Source organism: Conger conger, chromosome 11, assembly GCF_963514075.1.
Source record: "Conger conger chromosome 11, fConCon1.1, whole genome shotgun sequence".
NCBI lineage: Eukaryota > Metazoa > Chordata > Actinopteri > Anguilliformes > Congridae > Conger > Conger conger.
The window spans coordinates 47,455,378-47,480,283 of NC_083770.1; the positions used below are offsets into that span (position 1 = coordinate 47,455,378).

The 24,906-nt window shown below is 48.6% G+C and overlaps 1 protein-coding gene across 1 annotated transcript in view; it reads right to left on the bottom strand.

Moving 5' to 3' along the window:
* sgsm1a (small G protein signaling modulator 1a) overlaps nucleotides 1-24,906 on the bottom strand; it is a 65,495-nt gene that overhangs the window by 2,231 nt on the left and 38,358 nt on the right. Inside the window, exons 8-23 of the mRNA XM_061259482.1 lie at nucleotides 24,678-24,823; nucleotides 21,005-21,142; nucleotides 19,675-19,799; nucleotides 16,969-17,036; nucleotides 14,853-15,016; nucleotides 12,355-12,484; nucleotides 10,547-10,673; nucleotides 9,914-9,978; nucleotides 8,881-9,026; nucleotides 7,848-7,976; nucleotides 7,103-7,285; nucleotides 6,447-6,518; nucleotides 2,327-4,621; nucleotides 1,777-1,901; nucleotides 755-837; nucleotides 523-632 (exon numbers count right to left, since the gene is read on the bottom strand). Coding sequence (XP_061115466.1) covers nucleotides 523-632; nucleotides 755-837; nucleotides 1,777-1,901; nucleotides 2,327-4,621; nucleotides 6,447-6,518; nucleotides 7,103-7,285; nucleotides 7,848-7,976; nucleotides 8,881-9,026; nucleotides 9,914-9,978; nucleotides 10,547-10,673; nucleotides 12,355-12,484; nucleotides 14,853-15,016; nucleotides 16,969-17,036; nucleotides 19,675-19,799; nucleotides 21,005-21,142; nucleotides 24,678-24,823 — 4,106 coding nt within the window. The remainder of the gene's footprint in view (nucleotides 1-522; nucleotides 633-754; nucleotides 838-1,776; nucleotides 1,902-2,326; nucleotides 4,622-6,446; nucleotides 6,519-7,102; nucleotides 7,286-7,847; nucleotides 7,977-8,880; nucleotides 9,027-9,913; nucleotides 9,979-10,546; nucleotides 10,674-12,354; nucleotides 12,485-14,852; nucleotides 15,017-16,968; nucleotides 17,037-19,674; nucleotides 19,800-21,004; nucleotides 21,143-24,677; nucleotides 24,824-24,906) is intronic.

Consider the following 24,906-nt stretch of genomic DNA (forward strand, 5'->3'; position numbering starts at 1 on the left):
CTCCAGAAGGAGCAGAAAGAGTTGGCCATGCGCCGGGCGCCTCTGCCCAGCCTCCCCGCACGCCTGACTGAGAACCGACTGCGTCCGTCTCCCGAGAGCGCAACGCGCATTAGCGCATTCCCTGCTCTTACAGCACAGCACACGGCCCTTTAAACAGCTTTAAGGGTGCGCCTGAGCACTTTATTAGGTATTTATCAGTCTTATTGTCTTAGACTTATTGGTCTTCTGCTGCTGTAGCCTATCCACTTAAGACCAGTCTGGCCTCTCTCATGTGTGAGTGTGTGCAGCTCTGTGTGTGTGTGTGTGTGTGTGTGTGTGCAGCTCTGTGTGAGTGTGTGAGTGTGTGTGTCTATGTGTGAGTGTGTGCAGCTCTGTGTGAGTGTGTGTGTCTGTGTGTGAGTGTGTGAGTGTATGAGTGTGTGTGAGTGTGTGGGTCTATGTGTGAGCGTGTGAGTGTGTGTGTGTGTGTGTGTGTGAGTGTGTGGGTCTATGTGTGAGCGTGTGAGTGTGTGTGTGTGTTACCTGGATGAGGGATCGCATGTTGGCAAAGTGAGTGTCCATGGCTCCACCGTGAGGGAAGTTCTGGTTCATCCTCTTCATGAGCTCAGTGAAGCAGCTGAAGGCCATGGCCTCTGAGACGAGACACGCATGAGAGAGAGAAAGAAAGAAAGAAAGAAAAAAAGAGAGAGAGAAATAGCATCAGCAGGGAGAATGAGAAATGCGCACACCGCCTGCCGATGACGCGATGACTCACCGTCGTCCAGAATGACTAAGAGTGGAGCCAGCAGGTCACACATGCCCTGCACATAGCCGATCTCCAGGTGCTGCCAAACGTAGCTGCAAGGGAAAAAAAACAGTCACCGCAGGCCAGCGATTAAAATGCATGCACACCCTCAGACTGATGAGCGTATCTGAGGGAAAAGGATTCGACTGATCAGGCTCCCGAATTATTTAGGAATACATAAGTGGACGTAAGTGCCACGCACATTTTTACGCTGTCACAATGCACTTTCTCCGAGACCACACTGCTGCAGGAGAGAAGTGGATGGTTAGACGGTAAATGGTTGTGAAGGATGATTTCGCAGGGTGAGGGAGGACTAACAGGAAATCCAGATGAGTGGCAGAGTAGTGTGATGGTCAGCAAGGGTGGGACATTATATAATTTTCTCACGGGTTACAAAGTTAGCCTCTCACACTTTGCGAGATCGCACTGTGACAACCGGTCAGACGAGAGCATAGACTACACAGGCTTCCGATTTCCAGACCTGAAAACAGGAATCAACGGGAATCGAAATAGAATCTTCTTGCAGGACTTCTCACACTCAACAAATTCAGGACAATGGTGTCAAAAAACTATCGGGAGCCCTTAAGCCAGTCCTACTTTTCTTATGATTTGGTCCCGGACTGAAATGAACAATCGGGAACCCGCAAGTCATATAATGTACTCCTGCCCTAAATGGGATTGTAGAGTAGTAGATTCAGAGTAGTTTTGGCACTACCCCTGGGCAAGGTATACAACTTCGTGATTTAAGGTGAAAGATCACAAATATATGATTAGAATGTTAACTGAACTCTCTAATGCTGATGTAACAATCACTGCTGGTAACTGAAAGTTAGTGAGTTCTAGAACACTGACTTAAAATAAACCTACACATCAACGGGTTCAAATGCTTCAGTTAGAATTCATTTATACCACTGGATGTTATGTGAACAAAAGAAAAGATTGTTCCGGTTTCTCTGCAAAAAGATAATAAATTTAAAAAAAGACTCGGATACCTGCACATGACATTGCGCAGTTTCTCCAGGTTTGCAGGGGTGAAGTACCAGTAGTTCCTGTCGCAGCGTTGGACGTCCTTCTCGATGCGGTGCAGGTTGATAGTGTACATATCCAGCAGCTCTTGCTGTGACGAGAGGAAAAAACAAACAGGCGATTTCATTTTCAGCAGTACTCCCGACACATTCACCTCGTCGGCTCGGGTGATGGTTTAACCCTTCCCAAGCCCTTCAACAGATGTCTCCCTGAAAGAAAGGAGGGGCGTCATTGGCTCAGTAGGTAAGAGCAGTCGCCTGGCAGTCGAAGGGTTGCCGGTTCGATCCCACCATGGGTGTGTATAAGTGTCCCTGAGCAAGACACCTAATCACGAAATGCAGCTGGTTGGTGCCTTGCATGGCAACCAATCGCCGTTGGTGTGTGAGTGTGAGTGTGAGTGTGAGTGTGTGTGTGTGTGTGTGAATGGGTGAATGAGAAGCATCAATTGTACGGCGCTTTGGATAATAGGCGCTATATAAACGCAGACCATTCACCATTTAGGAAGCTGGGACTTACGGAGTAGGTGGTTCCGATGGACGAGACGGGGGAGACCACCTCGTTCTTCATCTCCGCGGCCACGGCCAGCGAGTCGAACTGGGGGAAGAGGCTCTCCATCTCGGGCTCCTCAGACAGGACCGACTCGGTGCCCTCCGGGCTGGGCTTCTCCCCCGCCTCATCCAGCCGCAGCTCCAGCACCGGGAGCCCGGCCCCGGCGGCCTCCCCCAGGACGGCGGCCACCGCCGAGGGAGACGCCAGGGCCATGCCTTTCCTCTCCCACGAGATGATGGCCCCCTTGGACATGGGTATCTCCTCCATTTCTATGGCGGACGGAGACTCGTCGGATTCTATGGTGAGTGGAGCCTCACTGGTGTCTATGGTGCTGGAGGCCACACTCGCCCCGTGGGCTTCCTCCGCTTCGAAGGCCTTGAAAATGTCGGCCTCGGGAAGTTTAGGCTCTCCCGCGTCTGGTCTCTCGGGAGCGTTGACGTTCTCTATATCCAGAGGTCTCAACTCCATCATCACCCCGACGGCATTCGACGGCGGAGTTTTGACCTGTTCTGTTTCAGGAGCTCCACCCACTTCCATTTGTGGAGCCTCGACTGCTTGACTAGGTTCTTCAACCTTAACATCCTCCAGCTCTGGAGATTTCACCTCTGTCACTCCTGTACCTCCGACGGCCTCTTCTTCTGTTGGTTTGACCTGTTCTGTTTCCCCCCTTTCGGGAGCTTTGGGGGCTTGTGTTTCATGAGATGTGACAACGTCTGTCTCTGGTGACGGGGCCAGCTCTGTTTCGGGAATTTTAACCTCCTCCATCTCTGGAGACTCCACCTTCCCGTGTACGTCAGCAGGCTCCTCTGCTTCAGGGGCAGCGACCGCCTCAGTTTCCAGTGATCTGACCTCTATTTCAGGAGATTTGGCCTCTGCTTCAGGAGATATGGCCTCTGCTTCAGGAGATTTGGCCTCTGTTTCAGGTGATTTGGCCTCTGTTTCAGGTGATTTGGCCTCTGTTTCGAGTGATTTGACCTCCACAGTTTCAGGTGATTTGACCTCCACAGTTTCAGGTGATTTGACCTCCACTGTTTCAGGTGATTTGACCTCCACTGTTTCAGGTGATTTGACACCCTCTGTTTCAGGTGATTTGACACCCTCTGTTTCAGGTGATTTGACACCCTCTGTTTTAGGTGACTTCACTTCCTCTATTGTAGGTGATTTCAGAAGCTCAGTTTCAAGTGACTCAACCTCCTCTCTTTCTGGTGATTCTGTTTTTGGTGAATTAATCTGTTCTGCTTCAGGCGATTTTAGCTCCTCTGTTTCCGGAGCACTAACCTCCTCTTTTTCAGAGGGTTCGACCTCCTCTGTTTTTGGTGATATGGCTACTTCTGGCTCAGGAGATTTGACCTCTGATTCAGGAACACTGGCCTCCTCCATTTTAGGTGACTTGATCTCCTCAATTTCAGGTGATTTGGCTACTTCTCTTTCAGGAGACTTTATCTCCTCGGATTTAGGGACACTGATCTCCTCTGTCTTAGGTGATTTGGACCCCTCAATTTCAGGTGTTTTGGCTACCTCTGCTTCAGATGATTGTACCTGTTCTGATGTAGGAACACTGACCTCCTCTCCTTTAGGTGACTTGATCTCCTCAATTTCAGGTGATTTGGCAACTTCTGTTTCAGACGATTGTACCTCTTCTGATTTAAGACTGTTCACATCCTCCGTCTCAGGTGATTTGGCGACGTGCGTTTCAGGGGATTGTACCTCTTCTGATTTAAGACTGTTCACATCCTCTGTTTTAGGTGATTTGGCGACAAGTGTTTTGGGTGATTTGGCTACTTCTATTTCAAGTGATTGTACTTCTTCTACCTTAACAATGTTGTTCCCCTCCTCTGTTTTCGGGGATTTGGGCACTTCTGTTTCCGCTGCTTCGGGGTATTTGGAGACTTTCTCAGACGTGTCCTTTGCCTGGGGCTCTTTGCCATTGGGCTGGGACTGCGAGCGGGCCCTTTGGGCGGGGCCGGAGCTGGGGGGCCCCTCAGGGGCCGGCTCGGGCTTCGCGAGGGCGGGCGGGGCGGGCGGATGCTGGGCGGCCGCGGCAGTTTTGGCGAGGGCCTCGGGAGCGCCGCTGTCCTCCGTGCTGAGGGAGCGGTCGGAGAGGCCGGAGGCGATGGAGAAGTTGCGGGAAGACGGGTGGCCCGAGTCGGGGGAGGTGGTGCCGTTGGGGAGGGCCCCGTTGGGGATTTTGGGAGCCTGCTTGGTCTCCTCGCTCTTGGGCTCCGTCTCGATCTGATCGACCTCCTCCACGGACTCAAAGACCTGGAAGGAGAAGAAGCCAGAGGGAAGCAGGCAGCTCCAGGGGGCGGAGGGGAGAGAGGCGGGGGAAAAGAGCTGGCAGGAACAGGTGTGGCGGTGAGGAGTGTCAGTTCTAACACATTTGTTCCTGAAGTCGACAAAGGCAGAGCGATATACTCGTTTGATAATTATCAGATCATCTTTTTTTCTTTCATCGTACCTGATGCGTTAGCAAGCATCCGAACTTCACAGGCAACATGAAATGCTTCAAGATGGGAGTAGAAGAAAAGAAAGGCAATACACCACATGGTGGCCTTAATCATTATTATATCGAACAAATGTATAATTACCGAACAAGTATATTGCCCAGCACTAGTTAATTCAACAGCCATTTTCTTTCACCCGATAACGCACACAGTACATGTATCCCATTTCATTGACCACAGTCTCAAACCAATCTAAGTGCCCCCGTAAGTACGCGAGTGCACATCGATCACTCTAATGTCGCCCACCCTAATGGCTCCTTAGCTAGCTGCTCAATTTGATCCGACGCTAGAAAAAGGGAGTATTTTTTTTTTTCTCCCTGCGAGGTGCTGCCAGGGCCTCTTTTTTCACGACGCAACGCAAATCAAAACAGCCGCCAGGCAGAGGCCAGGGCTCGGCAGCGGGTTGATTAATTGGATTTTACGGAAACGCAGGCGGAACAGATAACGGGTAGTCGCTGATAATGGACGGGGGCCTTTTAGTGACCGAGGGGCGCGCGGAGGAACGGCGTTCGGTTCAATATTTCGCGTCGTTCTTCGTCCCCTGCTCGTGGCAGGCTCTGAGCCTTCGGCCGCTGTAATTTAATCAGCGTCGCGTCATCGAGCTCCAATTAAAAAATTTTCAACGGGTGTTTTTTTCGAAACGGACCGAAACAAGGGCTGACGATACGGACGTGTCACAGTCTACAATCAGTTGTCTTTTTTAGCTTCAGCTAATTTTAATTCAGTTATGTAACATTATTAGGGATACTTAGAGGTGTACGATTGAAGTAGAAACGACAGAAAAACGTGGGTCCAAATATATATCACAGGACTGAAAGCGCGTCACTGTTTGGTCATAGATGTACTATTGAATCCCCTGACTCCATTGAAGTGACATAATATGACAAGGAACATGGTCTGCTACAAAGCAAAACAATTTCGGCGTAATGCACAAAAGCACCCTGGTTAGAGTGGCACTTTAATTACATCGAACAAAAGCAGAAATACATAACATTAGACACGTGGGTTGTTGTAATTATAGGGTGTATATTAAGAACATACAAAAATGCGACAAAGATTAATTGTAGCTGCTGTGCATGTACGTGTGTGTGGGTGTGTTTGTGTGTGTGCGCGTGTGTGTATGTGTGTGTGAGTATGTGCGTGCGTGTGTGTATGTGTGTGTGTGTGTGTGTGTGTGTCTGAGTACGTGCATGTATGTGTGTGTATGTGCATGTGTGTATTTGTGTGTGTGTGTGTGTATGTGCCTGTGTGTATATGTGTGTGTGTGTGTGCTTGTGTGTATGTGTGTGTGTGTGTGTGTACGTGTGTGTGTGTGTGTATATGTGTGTGTATGTGTGTGTGTGTGTGTGCGTGTGAGTATGTGCATGTGTGTGTGTATATGTATGTGTGTACGTGCTTGCATGTGTGCGTGTGTGTGTGTGTGTGTGTGTGTGTGTGTGTGTGTGTGTGTGTGTGTGTGTGTGTACGTGTGTGTGTGTGTGTGTACGTGTGTGCGTGTGTGTGTACGTGTGTGCGTGTGTGTGCATGTGTGTGTGCATGTGTGTGTGCGTGTGTGTGTGCGTGTTGTGGATTAGTGGCGTTACCTGCGTGCTGCTACTGGAGTCGCTCTGCAGCCGGGCGTGACTCTGTCTGTCTGAGCTGCAGCTCTGGGAGGACTGACACAGGGACACCAGGGGGTCACGGAGAGGTCAGAGGGCAGAGGGCAGGGGAGGGACCGGGCAGACGTTTGTGGGGAGAAACAAGATAACAGCGAACACTTTTTAAAACACCCAATTAGAAAACCAATTCTAAATACCCACACCAATTCTAAAACCAATTCCAATCCCAAAACTAATCTGTGTGAGGACAGCACCTGGGATCTACCAGCCAAACCAGCGGCCAGGGACAGTAAAATGCATCAAATATATAAAACCTCCCAAAGCCAAAATGATTTGAGCAACCTGTCTTTCATATGGTTGTACATTTTTAGGGACAATAAAAAACACCTATTTTTTCCTATTTACAAGGTTTCTGGTATTTATAGGTCTCAGTCATATAGCATTTTGAACTTTATTGATTGTTTAGTTACAGTGCACAAACCTAGATGAGAACTTTCAGTATGTGAGAAAAAAAAAATGGACACACAAGGTTTTTCCATGGACACACCACTGACATGATATCCATCGAGAGCGTATTTCTCATACATGCATTTGAAATGCTACCCATCCCTGACTGAGGCTGTGTAGGCTGTGTTTCTCACCTCGTTGCTGACGGTGGAGTCCCGGTGCATCATCTTCTGGATGCTGCTGTCTATGCTGGCCCCGGACGAGCACTTGGCCAGAGCGACCGCGTGCTGCTCCTTCTCCCGCTGCCTCACGATGGCCTCGCATCCCAGCCACTCGCTCATGGTCTGCTCGTAGCAGGCCCGCACCTGCTCATCCACCTGTGGGGAGAGACTGCTGCTAGCCTCATGGTGCTAGCTACGCGCTGCTAGCCTCATGGTGCTGGCTACGCGCTGCTAGCTATGTGCTGCTAGCCTCATGGCGCTAGCTATGTGCTACCAGCTATGTGCTGCTAGCCTCATGGTGCTAGCTATGTGCTACTAGCTATGTGCTGCTAGCCTCATGGTGCTAGCTATGCGCTGCTAACTATGTGCTGCTAGCCTCATGGTGCTAGCTACACGCTGCTAGTTATGTGCTGCTAGCCTCATGGTGCTAGCTACGCGCTGCTAGCTATGTGCTGCTAGCCTCATGGTGCTAGCTACGCGCTGCTAGCTATGTGCTGCTAGCCTCATGGTTTACACTGTATCCATTTGTGGTGTCAGTGGTGTCTACCTGATTTTAAATGTAAATATCATCACTTCTAATGCACATTCTTTACTCAAAGTGTTTGAGTAAATAAGCAATTGTATTTATTAAATAAAGGAAATTATGAGGGGCTTGAAAATGGAGGGGCCATTGGGCTGTGGCCCCTCACAGAGCCGGGAGCTGGAACCCCACACAAACCTCCTTCCTGTCCGCCTCGGACATGCCAAACTGGTAGTGCCCCAGCAGGAAGGGCCAGACGTCCTTGCGCAGTGAGGGGTCCACCCCCCCAAAGTAGACCAGGCGTAGCAGCTCCTGCTCCTCGTAGGCCTGCAAGGGGGGGGGGGGGGGGTGTTAGGTGAGAGAGTACTGCATTATACATTGGAAATATGCACTCTCTCTTTCTTGTGGATGTGGATTCACCAGCGGATGTCGTTTTTTTTTTTTTTCAGAAAAAATTCTCATTCAAGATCTCATTCTTGTTCTGTGTCTTTCACAACCATAGGCTGACACGCATAAAGTGAAAATATGCAGCACACACATTTTGCCTTCCCTCCCTCCCTCCCTCGCAAATGGTTGACTTCCTACTGCTTTCACATGCTAAATTCCCTGCTGTCTTAATTAACCTTCAAAACTGCTGTGCACCAGCGGGCGTCAGTTTGGCCGTTTTGCATTGGCAACATTGATCTTAATCCGTAGAACTGCTCTCCGATTAGTTTCCAACACCTTTTTTTTTCTTTTTCTTTTTTGATTAGCATCCAATCCAAATGAGTACAGAAACCCTTGTTTTTCATTAGTAAATAGTCCAAGCGTATTATCGCAAGCAGTACAGGGGAAAAACGCACAACAAAAGGAACCCTATTGGTTAATGAAGTGACTTCATCTCGTTTCAATACAAAATGTCCCTTGCTGGCACCGTGGGGCGGCATTAGTCATGCCTGCATATGCTTGTGTGGAGAAGAATGTGAGAAATGCAATTAGCGAGGGGAGGATAAACAGCGCTGAATATTCAAGAGGCCGCGGCGGCTCGGTGACGAGACGCGCTCAACGGACGGCCGCACGCTCTCCCGAGCGGGGAGAGCGGAGAGAGAGCGGGGAGCGGAGAGAGAGCAGAGAGAGCGGAGAGCGGAGAGAGGGGGGAGTGGAGAGAGTGGAGGGAGCGGGGAGCGGAGAGAGGGGAGAGCGGGGAGCGTAGGGAGCGGGGAGCAGAGAGAGGGGGGGACGGGGCTCTTACGCTGCAGTCCTCCATGAAGCGCTGCCACACCTCCACAGTCAGGCCCCCGTAGGCGTTGCACGGGACGTCCGGGTCCACGATGGCGTGGTTGACCAGCGCGGAGAGGTGCGTGCGCACCGTGGATAAGTGACGGCAGTAAGCCAGCCCTGGGGGGTATGGGGGGGTCGGGTGGGGGGTTTGGAGGGGTATGGAGGGGTCGGGTGGGGGGTTTGGAGGGGTCGGGTGGGGGGTTTGGAGGGGTTTGGGGGGGTCGGGTGGGGGGTTTGGAGGGGTCGGGTGGGGGGTTTGGAGGGGTCGGGTGGGGGGTTTGGAGGGGTTTGGGGGGGTTGGGTGGGGGGTTTGGAGGGGTCAGGTGGGGGGTTTGGGGGGGTCGGGTGGGGGGTTTGGGGGGGTCGGTGGGGGGTTTGGGGGGGTCGGGGTGGGATTTGGGGGAGCAAAGGAAACACAGTGAGATTCCAGGTACCCAAGAAAATGGGTGGAGCTACAATATGCTTCTGGTAACTCAACAGTTTGAACCCGCAAAAAAACATACATATATTCATTCATATTTCCATAAGGGCAATAATTGTGCGTTGATATGGAGAACCAAGCCTTTTGATTTGTCCAAACAAATGTGATTGAGAGCTCATCTTTGCTCCACCTTTTGCAGGATTCATGAAACGTCATTCAACCATCACTAGCATTCAGCATTGGACACCAAACAGTAGTCTACACCCAATCAACAATGAGCAATTAACAGCAGTAATTAGAAACACGCCTTCCTTTAGATGGAACACATCATCAAGGGACACAGCTACTAAATTGGTAATTATGATCCTTCGTGTTGGAACAAGTAAGCACTCAATATTCGCAGGAATAAATGAAAATTTGCATATTATTGACTGGTCCTTGTTACTTATGTATGTGGTAGACAAGATTAGCCGGCAGTTACTGGGAGAGTTACTTTTTTAGCATTAGCATTTTATTAGCATTTATTGTGTTTATTGTTTGAGCATTTAGCTGCTTAGTTAGTAGGAAGTAAGCGTGTACATACAGCCGTAGAACGCCCGGGAAATGATCTGATACTTCATGTTATCACAGAGGAGCTTCAGCGGAGCCCTGCAAAGGTTAAACACTCAAATTAAAGCAGAATCTCCCCTTTTACACACACACACACACACACACACACGCATGCACAAATGTATACACACACACACACACACACTCACACGCACGCACACACGCACACACACGCACGCACGCACACACACACACACACGCACAAATGTATACACACACACACACACACACACACACGCATGCACAAATGTATACACACACACACACACACACACACACACGTGCAGACAGTAATGTCTCGACCCTGGTTATATAATCCTGTTGCCAGGAGTTGTGTGCAACAACAGCAGGCTCCAATACTATGGGTCCTGATATGCTAACTACAGATGGTCCTGTCTGCAGACATCCTTTCATAAATATTCATTACGAGCCAGCGCATTAGTGCTCGCAGACAACAACAGAGACAGAACATTCCAGGTTAAGAATACAGAGATCGCCATCTGGTTTGACCAGACCTTCGATGGCGTAGCCTTGTGACCGCGTGTGTGTGTGTGTGTGTGTGTGTGTGTGGGATGTAAGGTGACGGGGTCTGGGGTTGACCTCTGACCTCTCGTGGTTGCACCCGTTGGGAGGTCCTCCGTCGGACGACCCGCTCTGCGAGCAGGAGGAGCAGGAGGACTTCCTGGGGGTGGGGTGCCACATATTCGCGCCCTGGTCCATCAGGTCCGGCGTACCTGCCCCACACGACACACCCCAGTCAGCAGGGCGCACGCGGCCTGACTGTTCTAGGCTGTTCTCCGCTAGCAAGCCGCACAGACTGTAGCACCACCAGCAGAATCACAAATTTCCGCAATGCTGAAGCCGATTCCCTAGAGCCAATCAGGGCTGAATTACATTGAGCTGGACCGGCGGATGAATCCGAACCGCATCATTATGTGCTGATAGGAGACAAAACCCCCGAAGCCGAAAAAATGACAGGCTGGGAAAATTGAGCAAAAATCACCGAGACGTGAACAAAAGTCTGTCTGGTAGAAGGATCCTAAGTCTATGTTAGCTCCGTTCACAAATCTGCGAATTACGTACATTTCTCCCTGTTGCGGCCGGAGTGTTCTTTTTTTCAGTTGAATGACCCAAAATGAAAGCAATTTCGTAGAGACTGGAGATTTGTGAGTGGAATAAAAAAAAAAATCTATTTGATTTCTCCTTTTTTTTCCTTTTTTGATTCTGAAAACGTTTGTCCACGTTATGTCCCGGGTTGAACGGATTACCCTGGATTCCCCACAGCTACAGCAGGATACACAGAGACGGGGCTGGGGCAGGAGTGAGCGGCTGGGGGAGGGGTGGCGTGATGGGGGGGATGGGGGGCGGGTACAGGGCGGATCAGGGCGGATCAGGGCGGGTGAATGGGCGACCGGGGCGGGGCGGACACACCCGTTGAACATTTGGGCGGGCTGAAGCAGCGGCAATAGCAAGCGCTGCGCTGGCGCACGGACACGTGACAAAGACAACATTACAGCCGTGCACGTCGGAGCCTGGGGGCGGTCCCGGGTAGCTGCAGGACCGTTTGGGGACCACCAGGGTCCAGGACCTCTGAGGGGGCCGCCTCCACTGGTGCAGGGAGACTGAGCGGGACAGGGGGGGCGCGCCCGGGGGGGGGAGGGTAGGGTGGGCAATGGTAACTGAAACAAATAATGACGGAAAACGCTCAGTAAACGCTCAGTAAACGCTCAGTAAACGCTCAGGTGAAGTAAAACAATGACAATGCAGTACAGCAGGGGTGCACAGCAAGGGCCGATCTGTTCCAGGATTTTCCGGCAACTTTTGCTCTTAATGGTAAATGGTAAATGGTTGGAATTTATATAGCGCCTTTATCCAAAGAATTTATAAAGCGCCTTTATTGATGCATCTCATTCACCCATTCATACACACAATCACACACCATTGGCTGCCATGCACGACACCAACCAGCTCGTCAGGAGCATTTAGGGGTTAGGTGTCTTGCTCAGGGACACTTCGACACCCCAAGGGCGGGATTAAACCGGCAACCCTCCGATTGGCAGACGACCGCCCGAGGCAATGCCGCCCCTTAATTATTTCATTCGCTCAATCATGTCTAAATCTGATATGCGTATAAGCACCAGCTACAGTCACAGACTGAAGGTGTATCCTAAAGATTTTACTGATCCAGTACAGGAGTGAACCAGCATAGTTTACAAAGCGGTCTGAAAACTAAAATTAAGGTAACTGGTTGGAACGAAGAACCAGCACGTAGATCGGCCCTCCAGGACCGCACCCCCTGCAGTACAGTCATAAAATAAAAACCAACTCAAACGCGAACAGACATGGAGGAGGGAGAGGGTAACGGTGGTGGTAAACGCGGTTCCCGGGCGGAGCGGGAGGAACGTCATCGCTCACCGAACTCTGATTGGCTGCCAGGGAGCAGGATGCGGAAGACGTAGTCCGTGGCCTCGTCCTCCTCCTTGTCCGAGACGGAGTCGGAGGAGCCCTGCGGACATCTCTTCCGCAGCTTCGGGAAAACCTTTCCCTGCGGGGAAAAAAGAAACGAGAAAAACCTCTACTTCCGTTTCCCCGTCACTGCAATCGAGTGGCCCGGGCTGCCCCCAATCGATCGGGCCGCGAGATATTCTCAAACATCTCCACGCATCTCAGATGGATGTTTCCCGCAGAAATATCTGGTCATTAGCTCTTCGCCGGCAGTAAGGACGATATCAAACTCGAAACACTCTCACTGTAAGGAGATCCTGTCGTTGTGTTGTATTGCCACTCGGCCCTCACTGAGATACATCACCAGACGCTCACGACACACTCGTAATGACGCCATCCGTTAAAGCGGGGAAACCGCCAGAGAAACACTCAGCCAGTGCACAGCGTACGATGAGATGAGAGACCGGGGTGAAATTGGGAGCTGATGAAGATATTCGGGGCACCTGTTCGCCGCCAGAGCGGACGGCGTGCGGCGTAATGCGGCGTAATCGAGCCTCTGCCGCAGAACGCCGGCCCCATTCATTACTCTCTCTGCGTCCTATTCAGCGTCTCCCCGTTCCCCGTGGCAACACAGGCCTCAGGCTTCAATTCCCACTTGAATTGGCCTCTCATCTTCATCAAGGCTCTAAGGCCGCAGCTGGGGCCCGGCCTAGCCTAGCCTTAGCAACAACAACAACATCAACAACAACAAAAAAACCTGCAGGTATTCAGCCACCCATTTCATATCGCAACCGTTAAAGGTACGATGGGTCATTTCAGACTTTGGTCAAGAGAGGAATATCAGCAACAAACACCCTCAAACCACAGCACTGTTTATCCCTTGCCCTTCTCTGTAAACGCGCTGATGTCGAAACGCCGTTGGCTGTGGCAATTGGAACCAATTTTCAACCAATGAGCTTGAATTATTGTACAGTTATACAATGTTTTGGTACAGAGTTGTCAGGCCGCCAACTGTATATTTTGAAACCCGAATTGAAGGACTATAAACACAGGCAGTGGGTGAGTCAACATGTCAGTGAGCCTTTTTCAATGATAGGAAGGGATTTACAATGGTCTTGTAACAAGGTTTTAACACAAAAATCTTACCTATTGTACCTTTAAGCAATTGTCAATGCCAAATGTGGAGAATGTTCGTTCACCAGATCATTTTCACCAAAATATCAACGGAATATCAATGAAGTATCATGACCAAAGTATTGATAGAAGTTTCCAGTGTTTTTTTTGGCACCCCTGTTTAATGTTCTAAAAGAAAAGCAACACGACAGCAGTGAACGTACGCCCAACGCAATGTGACAAAAGGCCCGGTGGCCGGGGTATAACTGCAATAAAGTAAAAATTCTGCCTTTGTTTTCAGTCCTCACAGGGAAATAGACGTACAGCACAGAAAAAAGGCAATAAATAATCATCTCAGCCAACCAAAATAATAACAGCCAACCAAGTACAGTGACATCCAATCAAATCTGCGACGGGCTACGGATAGGAAATGATATCGGGGAAAAAACTGCGCCAGTCAAATTCCGGGCGACCTCCCCATTTTCACACAGAGGAACGACCCGCACATTAGTCTCCCGTGACAACTAAATTGGATTCGCCGGATCCAAGTGAGGGGTGTCTGAGAACGCTCGTTAATAAAGGCCAATAAAACTTTTAACATCGTACAGTGTGGATCGGTTCGCCCCAGGGCGGAGAGATATTCCGAAATATCTAATCGCATTTCAGACGGATGTTTTCGCACGGGTACAGCAAGTCATCAGTTCCTCACCAGCGGGAAGGAATGACATCAGACTCGAGACACTCTCACTGTAAGGAGATCCTGATGTTGCGCTTTATTGCTTCTCTGTCTTTAATTCACCGATCGGTAGGACGGGTGAGCGGAGGATTCTCATGTCGATGAGATTAATAGTCCTCGGGTCGAGGGTTGCGGCTAATGAAGACAGTGGCCGCGGTGAAGGAGAGAGCGAGCAGAAGGACTCCTTTTAATCTAAGAACGAGGGGAGATGGCGGGAGAATGACCACACAAGGAACTGGACCAGGACATGAGGAGATATCTGAGAGGTCTTCAGTGAGGTATTTTTGGGATATTTTCTTTATGCAAGGGACCCAGGGGCACAATTGTCATGAGGAGACATTTTGTTTCTTTCCCCATGACAGTGTGGGGATGCATGCAGGCTTGGACGACAACGTGCAGACTTTGCGGTCCTGTGCGAAATTCCTGATACCCTGTTCCTGAACGGGCTGAAGGGCTGCGTGTTTTCCGCCCCTCCCTTTACCCGGGAGACAGGTGTGCAGACAGCCTGGCCAATCAGGAGCACTAACTGCTCAGTCGATGAACCTGGGAGAAAAAGAAAAACCCAGGGCGCCGGATTTGGACTGGAGGTTCGAGCATCCATCCCCCACTCCACACCCACCTTTCCCCTCTGGGACCAGAGGGGCGGGTCCAGCTGGCCGTGGGGCAGGAGGCCGTTCTCCAGGCAGGACAGGAACTGCAGGAGGTGCCCCCCCCTGGGGAAGCGGAGGGGGGGCCGCTGGATCCCGTCCTGGCTCACCAGAACCACGGTGCCCCCGCTGTCCACTGGGGGAACAAGGAGGCCCCCGTGAGGAAACAAGGAAAGAGACGTGTGTTCAGACCTCTATGAACACGTGCAGAAACATTACATTACATTACATGTCATTTGGCAGACGCTTTTATCCTAAGCAACTTACAGTTGATTAGACTAAGCAGGAGACAATCCTCCCCTGGAGCAATGCAGGGTTAAGGGCCTTGCCCAATGGCCCAACGGCTGTGTGGATCTTATTGTAGCTGCACCGGAGATCGAACCACCGACCTTGCGGGTCCCAGTCATGTACCTTAACCACTACCACTATATTCCCGACACAATATACACAGCGAAGCAGTGTTTCAAATACATAGAGTGAATTTAGGCAGGTCATTTGCCCAATTCAGGTCACCTTCCTGTCGGCTTTGACCAGTCTGGCCCTTCTCCACTGATCTCTCTCGTTAACAAGGTGTCTTTTTGCCCGCACAACTGATGCTCACCGGATGTTTTTTTGCCTTTCGTCTCAGCAAACCGTAGAGACCGTTGTGCTTTAAAACCCCCAGGAGATCAGCAGTTTCTGAGATATTCAAACCACCCCATCTCATTTCTTACCCATTCTGACATTTGGTCTGCAAAACAGCTGAACCTCTTGACCATGTCTGCGTGCATTTAGCTGCCGATACATGATTGGCTTATTAAATATTTGCATTAACAAGTGAGTGTGCCAGGTCAGTGCTCAGTGAGTGTATATGAAATATTTGCATGCACTCATATCACATATAAAACTGCTCACCACAATTTTTGTACAGTTTACGCCTATGTGCCACCAGCGAAGCTGCATGTAGTCCATTCACAGCTGTGAGTGAAGTTTATAATTAATTATAGATGGACGCCCATTTCACTTTTTAGGTATTTCATATTTTGTACATCATAAATGTAACAAGATATATTTGTTGCCCATACAGTACGTGGGCACAGAGAGAATGGTGAAGCACTTTCACTCGTCTTAAATTTGACTAATGTTACTCATGAAGTGGCCAACTGCAAACCTGTTAAAGGGGAACCTTGGAAAGCAATTACTGGTCAGCGACAGCCATTTCTCTTCACCCACTGCATTGTCATGCTAAAACATTAGAGAGAGCCATTCAACTTCTGATGACTGCCTTTTAAGAGCTACCACAGCGGACAGAAAATAAAATGATGATTAGAATTTATAATAAAAGCTGAATATATTAGCCTTCAGTATAATTAAGGCAAATGTTCAATACACCACATTCATACAGGCCTGGAATTATACAGAATAAATTAATTATAAGAGAGTGGAATAATGCACGTATAAAGCAATGAATGTATAAATGATGACCAGTATCAATAGAAGTTTTAGTACACCACGGGTTCCATTTAGGACCTCGTTATATCAGTAAAGCATCTCAGGTTTGGAGAGAAGGAGATAAATTCAGTAAGTACCCTGACTGCTGAAAGCAATTTTTTGTAAGTTTAGTCATGCACAGCGTACACACTGTACATCAGGCCTAATCTTGCTCCTGGAGAGCAGGACAGTGGCTGATATTTGTTTTTACCTTAAAATCAACAGTCAGTTCAGACCCAAGAAACCAGGTACAGAATGTGAACTGCTTTAATTGACCAGTTAATTGTTGAGTGCTATTGTTATGCTATTATTGATGTCTTCAGGTTTAGGGGGATTTTATAAAGCTGACCATTGAGTTTTAACAGGGGCAGCCTGTAGCGTAGTGGTTAAGGTACGTGACGGGGACCCGAAAGGTTGCTGGTTCAAGCCCCGGCATAGCCATACTGACATCCGCACAGCCGTTGGGCCCTTGAGCAAGGCCCTCAACCCCACATTGCTCCAGGGAGGATTGTCCCTTGCTTAGCCTCATCAACTGTCAGTAAAAAAAACTAAAAGCATCAGCTAAATAACAAATTATTATTAACTGTGTATGAGTCATACAGTCATGTGACGTCCTACCCTGCTGATGACAGTGCAAATACACGATCTCTTCCAGGCGGATGGTCATGGCATAGTCCCAGTAAACACTGGAAGAGAGCACATTAGACACAGACAAGCCTAAAAAGAGGGGAAATTAAGTATTTTACACAGCTTTGTTCTTTAAGTCACAGGAAATGGAGAGGGCCACTTCCCTCCCCCGGCAGTCTGGCACATTTTCCCCCATTTCATATTTTCTCTTCAAAGCGCCATTTTCTGGATGATTGACCAAAAGCTGCAGACCCATATAACACCCGCAAAACAACAATAAACATGACCTGTTTTGCAGAGCTGCCTGGCGAATGCTAAATTAATAAGCAGCCTGAAAATATTCAAAATGCTTATTATATCAGCTTTCACACAGCTCATTATGCTGTTTCCCCACCAACAATGGGTATAAATTTTCTCAACAGGAAAATAGCGAGAGACATTCCAGCATCTCTACATAAAAGGATTAGAAACCCGTCACAGCCAGAGCAAGCTGCAGACATCCAACGGCACGCTGCTGATGACTAAAATAAGCTTCACTGTGTCTGTACGGTGACAACGGCTCAGGAAATATCTTACTGGATACGTGAGAATATCTCACTGCCTTCAGGTCTAAGATTGGCACAATTAATCAAAGCTGAGACTACACTGTCTTTCTCCACCCTGCCCTGTCAATGAACACAAACACTGCGGTTTACAGGAGAAAATGTGGCAACATGTCGATCGGATGGATGCATGAAACATGCGCTCTGCCTTGGTGAGAAAGGTTGTTTAATTTATTTAGCTAAATGTTTCAAATGTATCCTACATTTAGCTAAATGGTACCTTTAAATAAATATTGAGTTAAATCTTAAAAATCAAGAAATAATAAAATAGGTTGCTAATATATCATTTTGGGATAGCACATTTAATGTTATTTCATAGGTAATAGACGTAGGGAAAAGGGACGTTTTTTCATTAGAAATAAAATGCATGGAAAAAATGTTACCATTTTATGTTACATTTGGCACCCCATAGGCTTGGGTTCCAATATGAAGCTTGACACAGTTATTGAAGAGAAACAGCAGTCCAGAATATGTTTGCTAAAATAAATAAATAAATAAATAAAATCAACAGATGCATACAAGACTCTCAAATAGATTAAAAGCTGACACATCTCAGCTCAACGGGCTTACTGGAGTGGTGGAAATTGATTTACAAAAGAAACATCCTGTGCCAGCGACATTTTACAGCCTCCGTCTGAGAAAAACATGTCAAACTGGGGATGAGAGACGAGAAACGTCACTTATTACAACACTCTTTATTTTGGTTGTTGAGTTGCACACATCCTCAAGCTGACTCTCGTTTTCCAATCAATTCCCTGCCATATTTATGACGCTTGTCATATATTCTGCTTTCAATTTATACCTATCACAACCACCATGTGAAGGAGACTATGCTCCTTTTCAGGAAAAATCTATATGCAGCTCGATGGTTTATTCGTTTCTGCATCACCATTTAAGGCAGAGCCTTCTGTCCCCAATCATGCCTTATGTTATGTTATGTTATGTAACGCAACGGCTTCATCTTGCTAATTGTACACTGACTATGCCATAAAATACCTATAACTGGATAACTGAACAGTCCCAGAGTTTCCTTTTGTTCTGAAATGTTATGAAATCCATTCAGACTGCAGTACCACAGTTACAGCTGCAAGACAAAAAAAAAAAAAAATGAATACCACTAATTAGCTTCGGTACTAATGAAATTACCGTTACTACGAATGTAATGGCGCCCCAGATTTTGCAGGCAAGAGGCTTCAAGCCTTTGAACAGTGTTCTATTTAAGATAGTGTGCCAAGGACCTGTGAATAAACACTGTAAAAATCAATGAAGCTTCTTTTACAGCTGCTGACTGTGTTGACTATAAACCGCAATTAAAATCAGCCCTGGCAAGAAACCCGGAGACCACAAGCTCCAGACAGGATGCCGATAGCCCAGAGCAGTCCCCACACCCACGCACAGTCAATTCACACTCCACACAGCTGCCATCGCTAACCTTTATGTTCAAAGGGCCACACTTTTCTATGTGCTGAACAATGTTATTATAGTCACAGACATGCACACGTACACACACACACGCACACACACACAAGCGCACGTACCTACACACGCACACGCACACAAGCGCACGTACCTACACACGCACACACACACACACACACACACACACACACACACATATGCACACACATGCACGTGCACACACACATGTTCTCGCACACACACACAGACACACACAAGCACACATACCCACATACAGGGCTTGATAAATGCCCGTAATCAGTGGTTGTGTAGTAATGGAGTGGTTGTGTAGTGATTGTGTAGTAATGCAGTGATTGTGTAGTAATGCAGTGATTGTGTAGTAATGGAGAGGTTGTGTAGTAATGGAGTGGTTGTGTAGTGATTGTGTAGTAATGCAGTGATTGTGTAGTAACGCAGTGATTGTGTAGGAATGCAGTGGTTGTGCAGTAATGCAGTGATTGTGTAGTAATGCAGTGATTGTGTAGTGATTGTGTAGTAATGGAGTGGTTGTGTAGTAATGCAGTGATTGTGTAGTAATGCAGTGGTTGTCTAGTAATGCAGTGGTTGTGGGTTTTTGTGTGACATTACGAGGGCAGGAGATGACGGATCCCTGTCTCCGGGCTGGAGGAGACCTCACCTCCTCTCGTAATCAAGGTCCCCCACCGAGCCGTTCATCAGCTGGTTGGGCGTCCACTTCAGGGTCATGATGTCAGCGGTCTGGTGGAGACTGAGGTACCCTGGGATAGCCTCCATATCATCCCTCTGGGAGAGAGACGGCATCACATGGGTGAGCTGCATCACTACACGCCCCACACGTACAGCGGGGTCCAAAAGTCTGGGTCCACTTGTGAAAATGCTTCTATTTTGCATTATTTTCTAATTTCATACAAATGTTTTCATATTATCAGCATAACAATTTGAGTTAAAAGTTGATTCTTTTAAAAAATGACATTAATTTCAGAATTTCTTCATATTTTGTATGTCCACCTTTTGCTTTAATGGCAACGTGCACTCAAGCTGGCATGGACTCCACAAATTTGTGTAAAACCTGATGTTATCCGAGCATTATTCCACAATGTTGCAAAGAGCATCTATTGGTGTTATTGCTTGGCTTTTGTCAGTCTTCAAGTGCCCCCATAAATGTTGAGGTCAGGAGGTTATGAATTGTGCAGCACTCTTGTTCTTCTTTGGTCTTTGAGTAGTTCTTGCAAAGCTCTGAAATAACTTGCAACTCTGAAGTAAAACTTTCTGTTTATTTCCAGGATTACATGAAAAAAACCAACAATATTTTCAATGTGGTCTCAGACTTTTGGACTCCACTGTGCTTTTTGCTTGGATGCAACACAGACCATAAATAAGGCTGGCAAGGCTGTGCAATATATCAAATTCCATTTTTTATTTGATGCGTAATAAGAATAACCGCCACCAAGGTGCTTATAGGCGATCTTTGGTATTTTTTACGATTAATCATACCCGATAGTAAACAACTGTCAGAGGCCTTGTGAAACGGCTCCTGGAAAAAACATCACTGATATCTCCTGGGTGCTGATAGGACAGCCAATCAGCAGCAAGGTCGTACAGCTTCTATGTGATCACGTGATTTGTTTAATCAGTGCTGATTGGCTGTCTTATCAGCGTTCGATATCAGTGATGTTTGTTGCGAAAGTATTTAGCCATGGCTCCTTATGTTTGGTTGTTTACTACCACATCAGGTATGATTACAGAGAAAAGAAGAATTTATTTCTCATTTTTATGGTTTAAAACAAATCACGATTCAGCATATCGTGCAGCCGTAATGGCTGGCTTTATCATGAAGTTCATCCGGGGATAAACGACAAACAAACTCTTGTATAAATAGTCTGACAAACCAAAGTGAATTACAGAGGAGGACAACCGTGATCTACAACCACCATTTTAAACCTCCAGAAAGCCGTGGCGCTTCGGGTGAGGGTGGGAGAGGTACGTACCGGCTGCACAAGGACGTTGTTCTTGCCGAAGAGCAGTGTGGCCCTGGAGTTCTGGTGCAGAGACTCCACGTAGTCCCGCGCCGAGGGGGAGGGCGAAGCACGCTCATCCATGCTGCTGCTGGAGTGTCTCTTCTGGATCTGAGCAGGAAGAGCAACCGCCATTTTACACTTCACCGCCGAACGGTGAAAATAACCGCCATTTTAGACTTCACCGGCAAACGGTAACAGTACAGCGAACCACCGAACGGTAACGAGTCACGCCATTTTACAGCTCAACGGTTTAAGAGTAACAGTAATCGCCATTTTACACTGCACCAGCGAACAGTAACAGTAACTGCCATTTTAAACTTCACCGGAGAACAGTAACATAACTGCCATTTTACAGCTCAACAGTTCACCAGTAACAGTAACTGCCGTTTTACACTTTACCAGCGAACAGTAACCAACCGGTTTAACATTGGTCTCAAACTGTTGATTCATTTGGATCTGAACCAGTTACGCCATTTTACAGCTCCACAGCTCAGCAGTGGCTGTTGGTGAGTTGACAACTTGATTAACAATTTCCTTGATTAACAAGCTGGCCAATGATTTTAACAATCAATTGACAAGTAACGCACAGCAGCTTCACATCGTGATGGAGAGATTAAAAGATAAATTAAATGTAGAATAATCCATTTTAATCACCACAGGCACTGTGCACTTATCAATAAAAGATGCACCACTCTACCTGCTAACGTCAGTGTTAGCTCTCAGCATAACCAGCAATAACAAAGCCTGAGCTTCAAGATTGTTTGAAATCTGCGTTGATTTTCGCCATGAATATCCTCTGAGTGTGAGAGCATGTATGATAAAACGTGCTCAATATTCCAATGCAAATAAAAATAATTGTGTTACTGAAATGGTCTAATTGATGAGAGCTGGCTTTATCTAATGGCTTACGGGAGTATTCTGTGAATGAATCACTGCATTGATAATCAATGAACATGATTGAAAACAGGTCAAGACCAATAATCAGTTTAATCAGTTTTCTGCCCCACCAATTTTGAGCTCACCAACCACCACTGCAGTGCTCTGACTCACTGTTAACACACTCAGCACACCAACCACCACTGCAGTGCACTGACTCACTGTTAACACACTCAGCACACCAACCACCACTGCAGTGCCCTGACTCACTGTTAACACACTCAGCTCACCAACCACCACTGCAGTGCACTGACTCACTGTTAACACACTCAGCTCACCAACCACCACTGCAGTGCCCTGACTCACTGTTAACACACTCAGCACACCAACCACCACTGCAGTGCACTGACTCACTGTTAACACACTCAGCACACCAACCACCACTGCAGTGCCCTGACTCACTGTTAACACACTCAGCTCACCAACCACCACTGCAGTGCACTGACTCACTGTTAACACACTCAGCACACCAACCGCCACTGCAGTGCCCTGAGTCACTGTTAACACACTCAGCACACCAACCACCACTGCAGTGCACTGACTCACTGTTAACACACTCAGCACACCAACCACCACTGCAGTGCACTGACTCACTGTTAACACACCCAGCACACCAACCACCACTGCAGTGCGCTGACTCACTGTTAACACACTCAGCTCACCAACCACCACTGCAGTGCACTGACTCACTGTTAACACACTCAGCACACCAACCACCACTGCAGTGCACTGACTCACTGTTAACACACTCAGCTCACCAACCACCACTGCAGTGCACTGACTCACTGTTAACACACTCAGCACACCAACCGCCACTGCAGTGCACTGACTCACTGTTAACACACTCAGCACACCAACCACCACTGCAGTGCACTGACTCACTGTTAACACACTCAGCACACCAACCACCACTGCAGTGCACTGACTCACTGTTAACACACTCAGCTCACCAACCACCACTGCAGTGCACTGACTCACTGTTAACACACTCAGCACACCAACCACCACTGCAGTGCCCTGAGTCACTGTTAACACACTCAGCTCACCAACCACCACTGCAGTGCACTGACTCACTGTTAACACACTCAGCACACCAACCACCACTGCAGTGCACTGACTCACTGTTAACACACTCAGCACACCAACCACCACTGCAGTGCCCTGACTCACTGTTAACACACTCAGCTCACCAACCACCACTGCAGTGCTCTGACTCACTGTTAACACACCCAGCACACCAACCACCACTGCAGTGCACTGACTCACTGTTAACACACTCAGCTCACCAACCACCACTGCAGTGCACTGACTCACTGTTAACACACTCAGCACACCAACCACCACTGCAGTGCACTGACTCACTGTTAACACACTCAGCACACCAACCACCACTGCAGTGCCCTGACTCACTGTTAACACACTCAGCTCACCAACCAGCTTTCACTCATTCACCACAGCCTATTACAACAATCACACAGCAGCTACCATACCAACGACACTGTAACACTGCGCTTTATATTATAGGGGACAATGACGCAAATTTCCCATTAACTGAAATTATTCTTACAGTTTAAATAAAATGAAAAAACATGTTGGAGATTTTACAAAGAGGTGACAACAGAAATCACAGAAAGGTTATCAAAAGCAGTTGAGAATCCAGCCTTTATCGATACTGGAATCACCACCTCCTGTAAATCAGTGCCGTGGCGTTTCAACAGCTCCGATAAGGAAGGAACGATCTACAGGCAGTGTACGCGGGTGAAGATCAGGCCGCACAGCACGGGGCACACGCAGACGTCGCTCGCAGTCGACGAAGACCTGAAATAATGCGGAATATCGGCGCAAGAACATAAAGGAAAGGGAGTTAAGGGCGTCGCGGCTGAGAGCGCTTTGTGTTCCTGATGAACGGCCCGACGCTACATGAGCGTTGGCGGTCTGGCGTGGAGAGAGAGCGGGAGATAATGATGCGCATTACCACGGCACAAAGCCCGGCGCTATGGGGGTCAGCGCTAACGGGCGAAGAGCGCCTCTAAACCCCTCGTTACGCCCCGTCCACCCCCAACCCTCCACAGGCTCAGCAAGCCGGTACGCCCTGATTCTGGAAAACCACCGCCGCCGCCTTTGTGAAGAGGGGGCCACGCCAGTTTGGGAGAGGGGCGGCTGGAGGTGGATTAGCTTTGAAGCAGCGGAAGACTTTTCCCCCCGTTTGAGAGGAGAGACGAAAGGAAAGGGAGTTCACGGCGGTAATGGCGCGTTAATCACCGACGGAGACAAGCGCTCCCGAGTGAAGGCGTGAGCGGGAGCGATGGAGGGAACAGTGGAGGGAGGACCCTCGAGGGCGGCGGGGCCGGAGTCAGTTCCACCCTCAGCTCAGGCGGTTCAGCGGATGAAGCCGAAATTGAATTCATTAACGGCGATTATGTCGTATCGGGGGTTTTTCAGTGAATGAGAGAAATTTCAATGGACGAGTGACAGTTGGTCAGGAGCCGCAGGGGCCGTGCCCAGAGCCACCGCTAGCGGGGTGAAAGGGGGGGGTGAACGCTCGAGGGTTTGGGGCGTGGGCGGCACAGCTGGATTTCTTAAAAAAAAAAAAGAGAACCAAAAAAATATTTGTTTTATTAAAAAAGGAGGGACCCGGAGCGATATTCTTTTGGGAGGCCCAAAATGAACCCCCCCCCCCCCCCCCCAACCCGCGCGCGGTACTCACACAGAGGGCTGGCCGCTTGGTGGGGGAGTCCTGCCGGCAATAGGCGCTGTGGATCCGGTGCCTCTGGACCAGCTCGTCGGCCGAGGGGTCCGTCCAGAAGTGGTCGGCGGTCTTCATCTTGGTGTACTCCAGCGCACAAGGGCCCACTGCGGAAACCGCGGACAGAGCCCCAACGTCATTGTTAAAACACGACAAAGGCTAGCGGCCGCTCTTCAGGGCAGTGAATGAG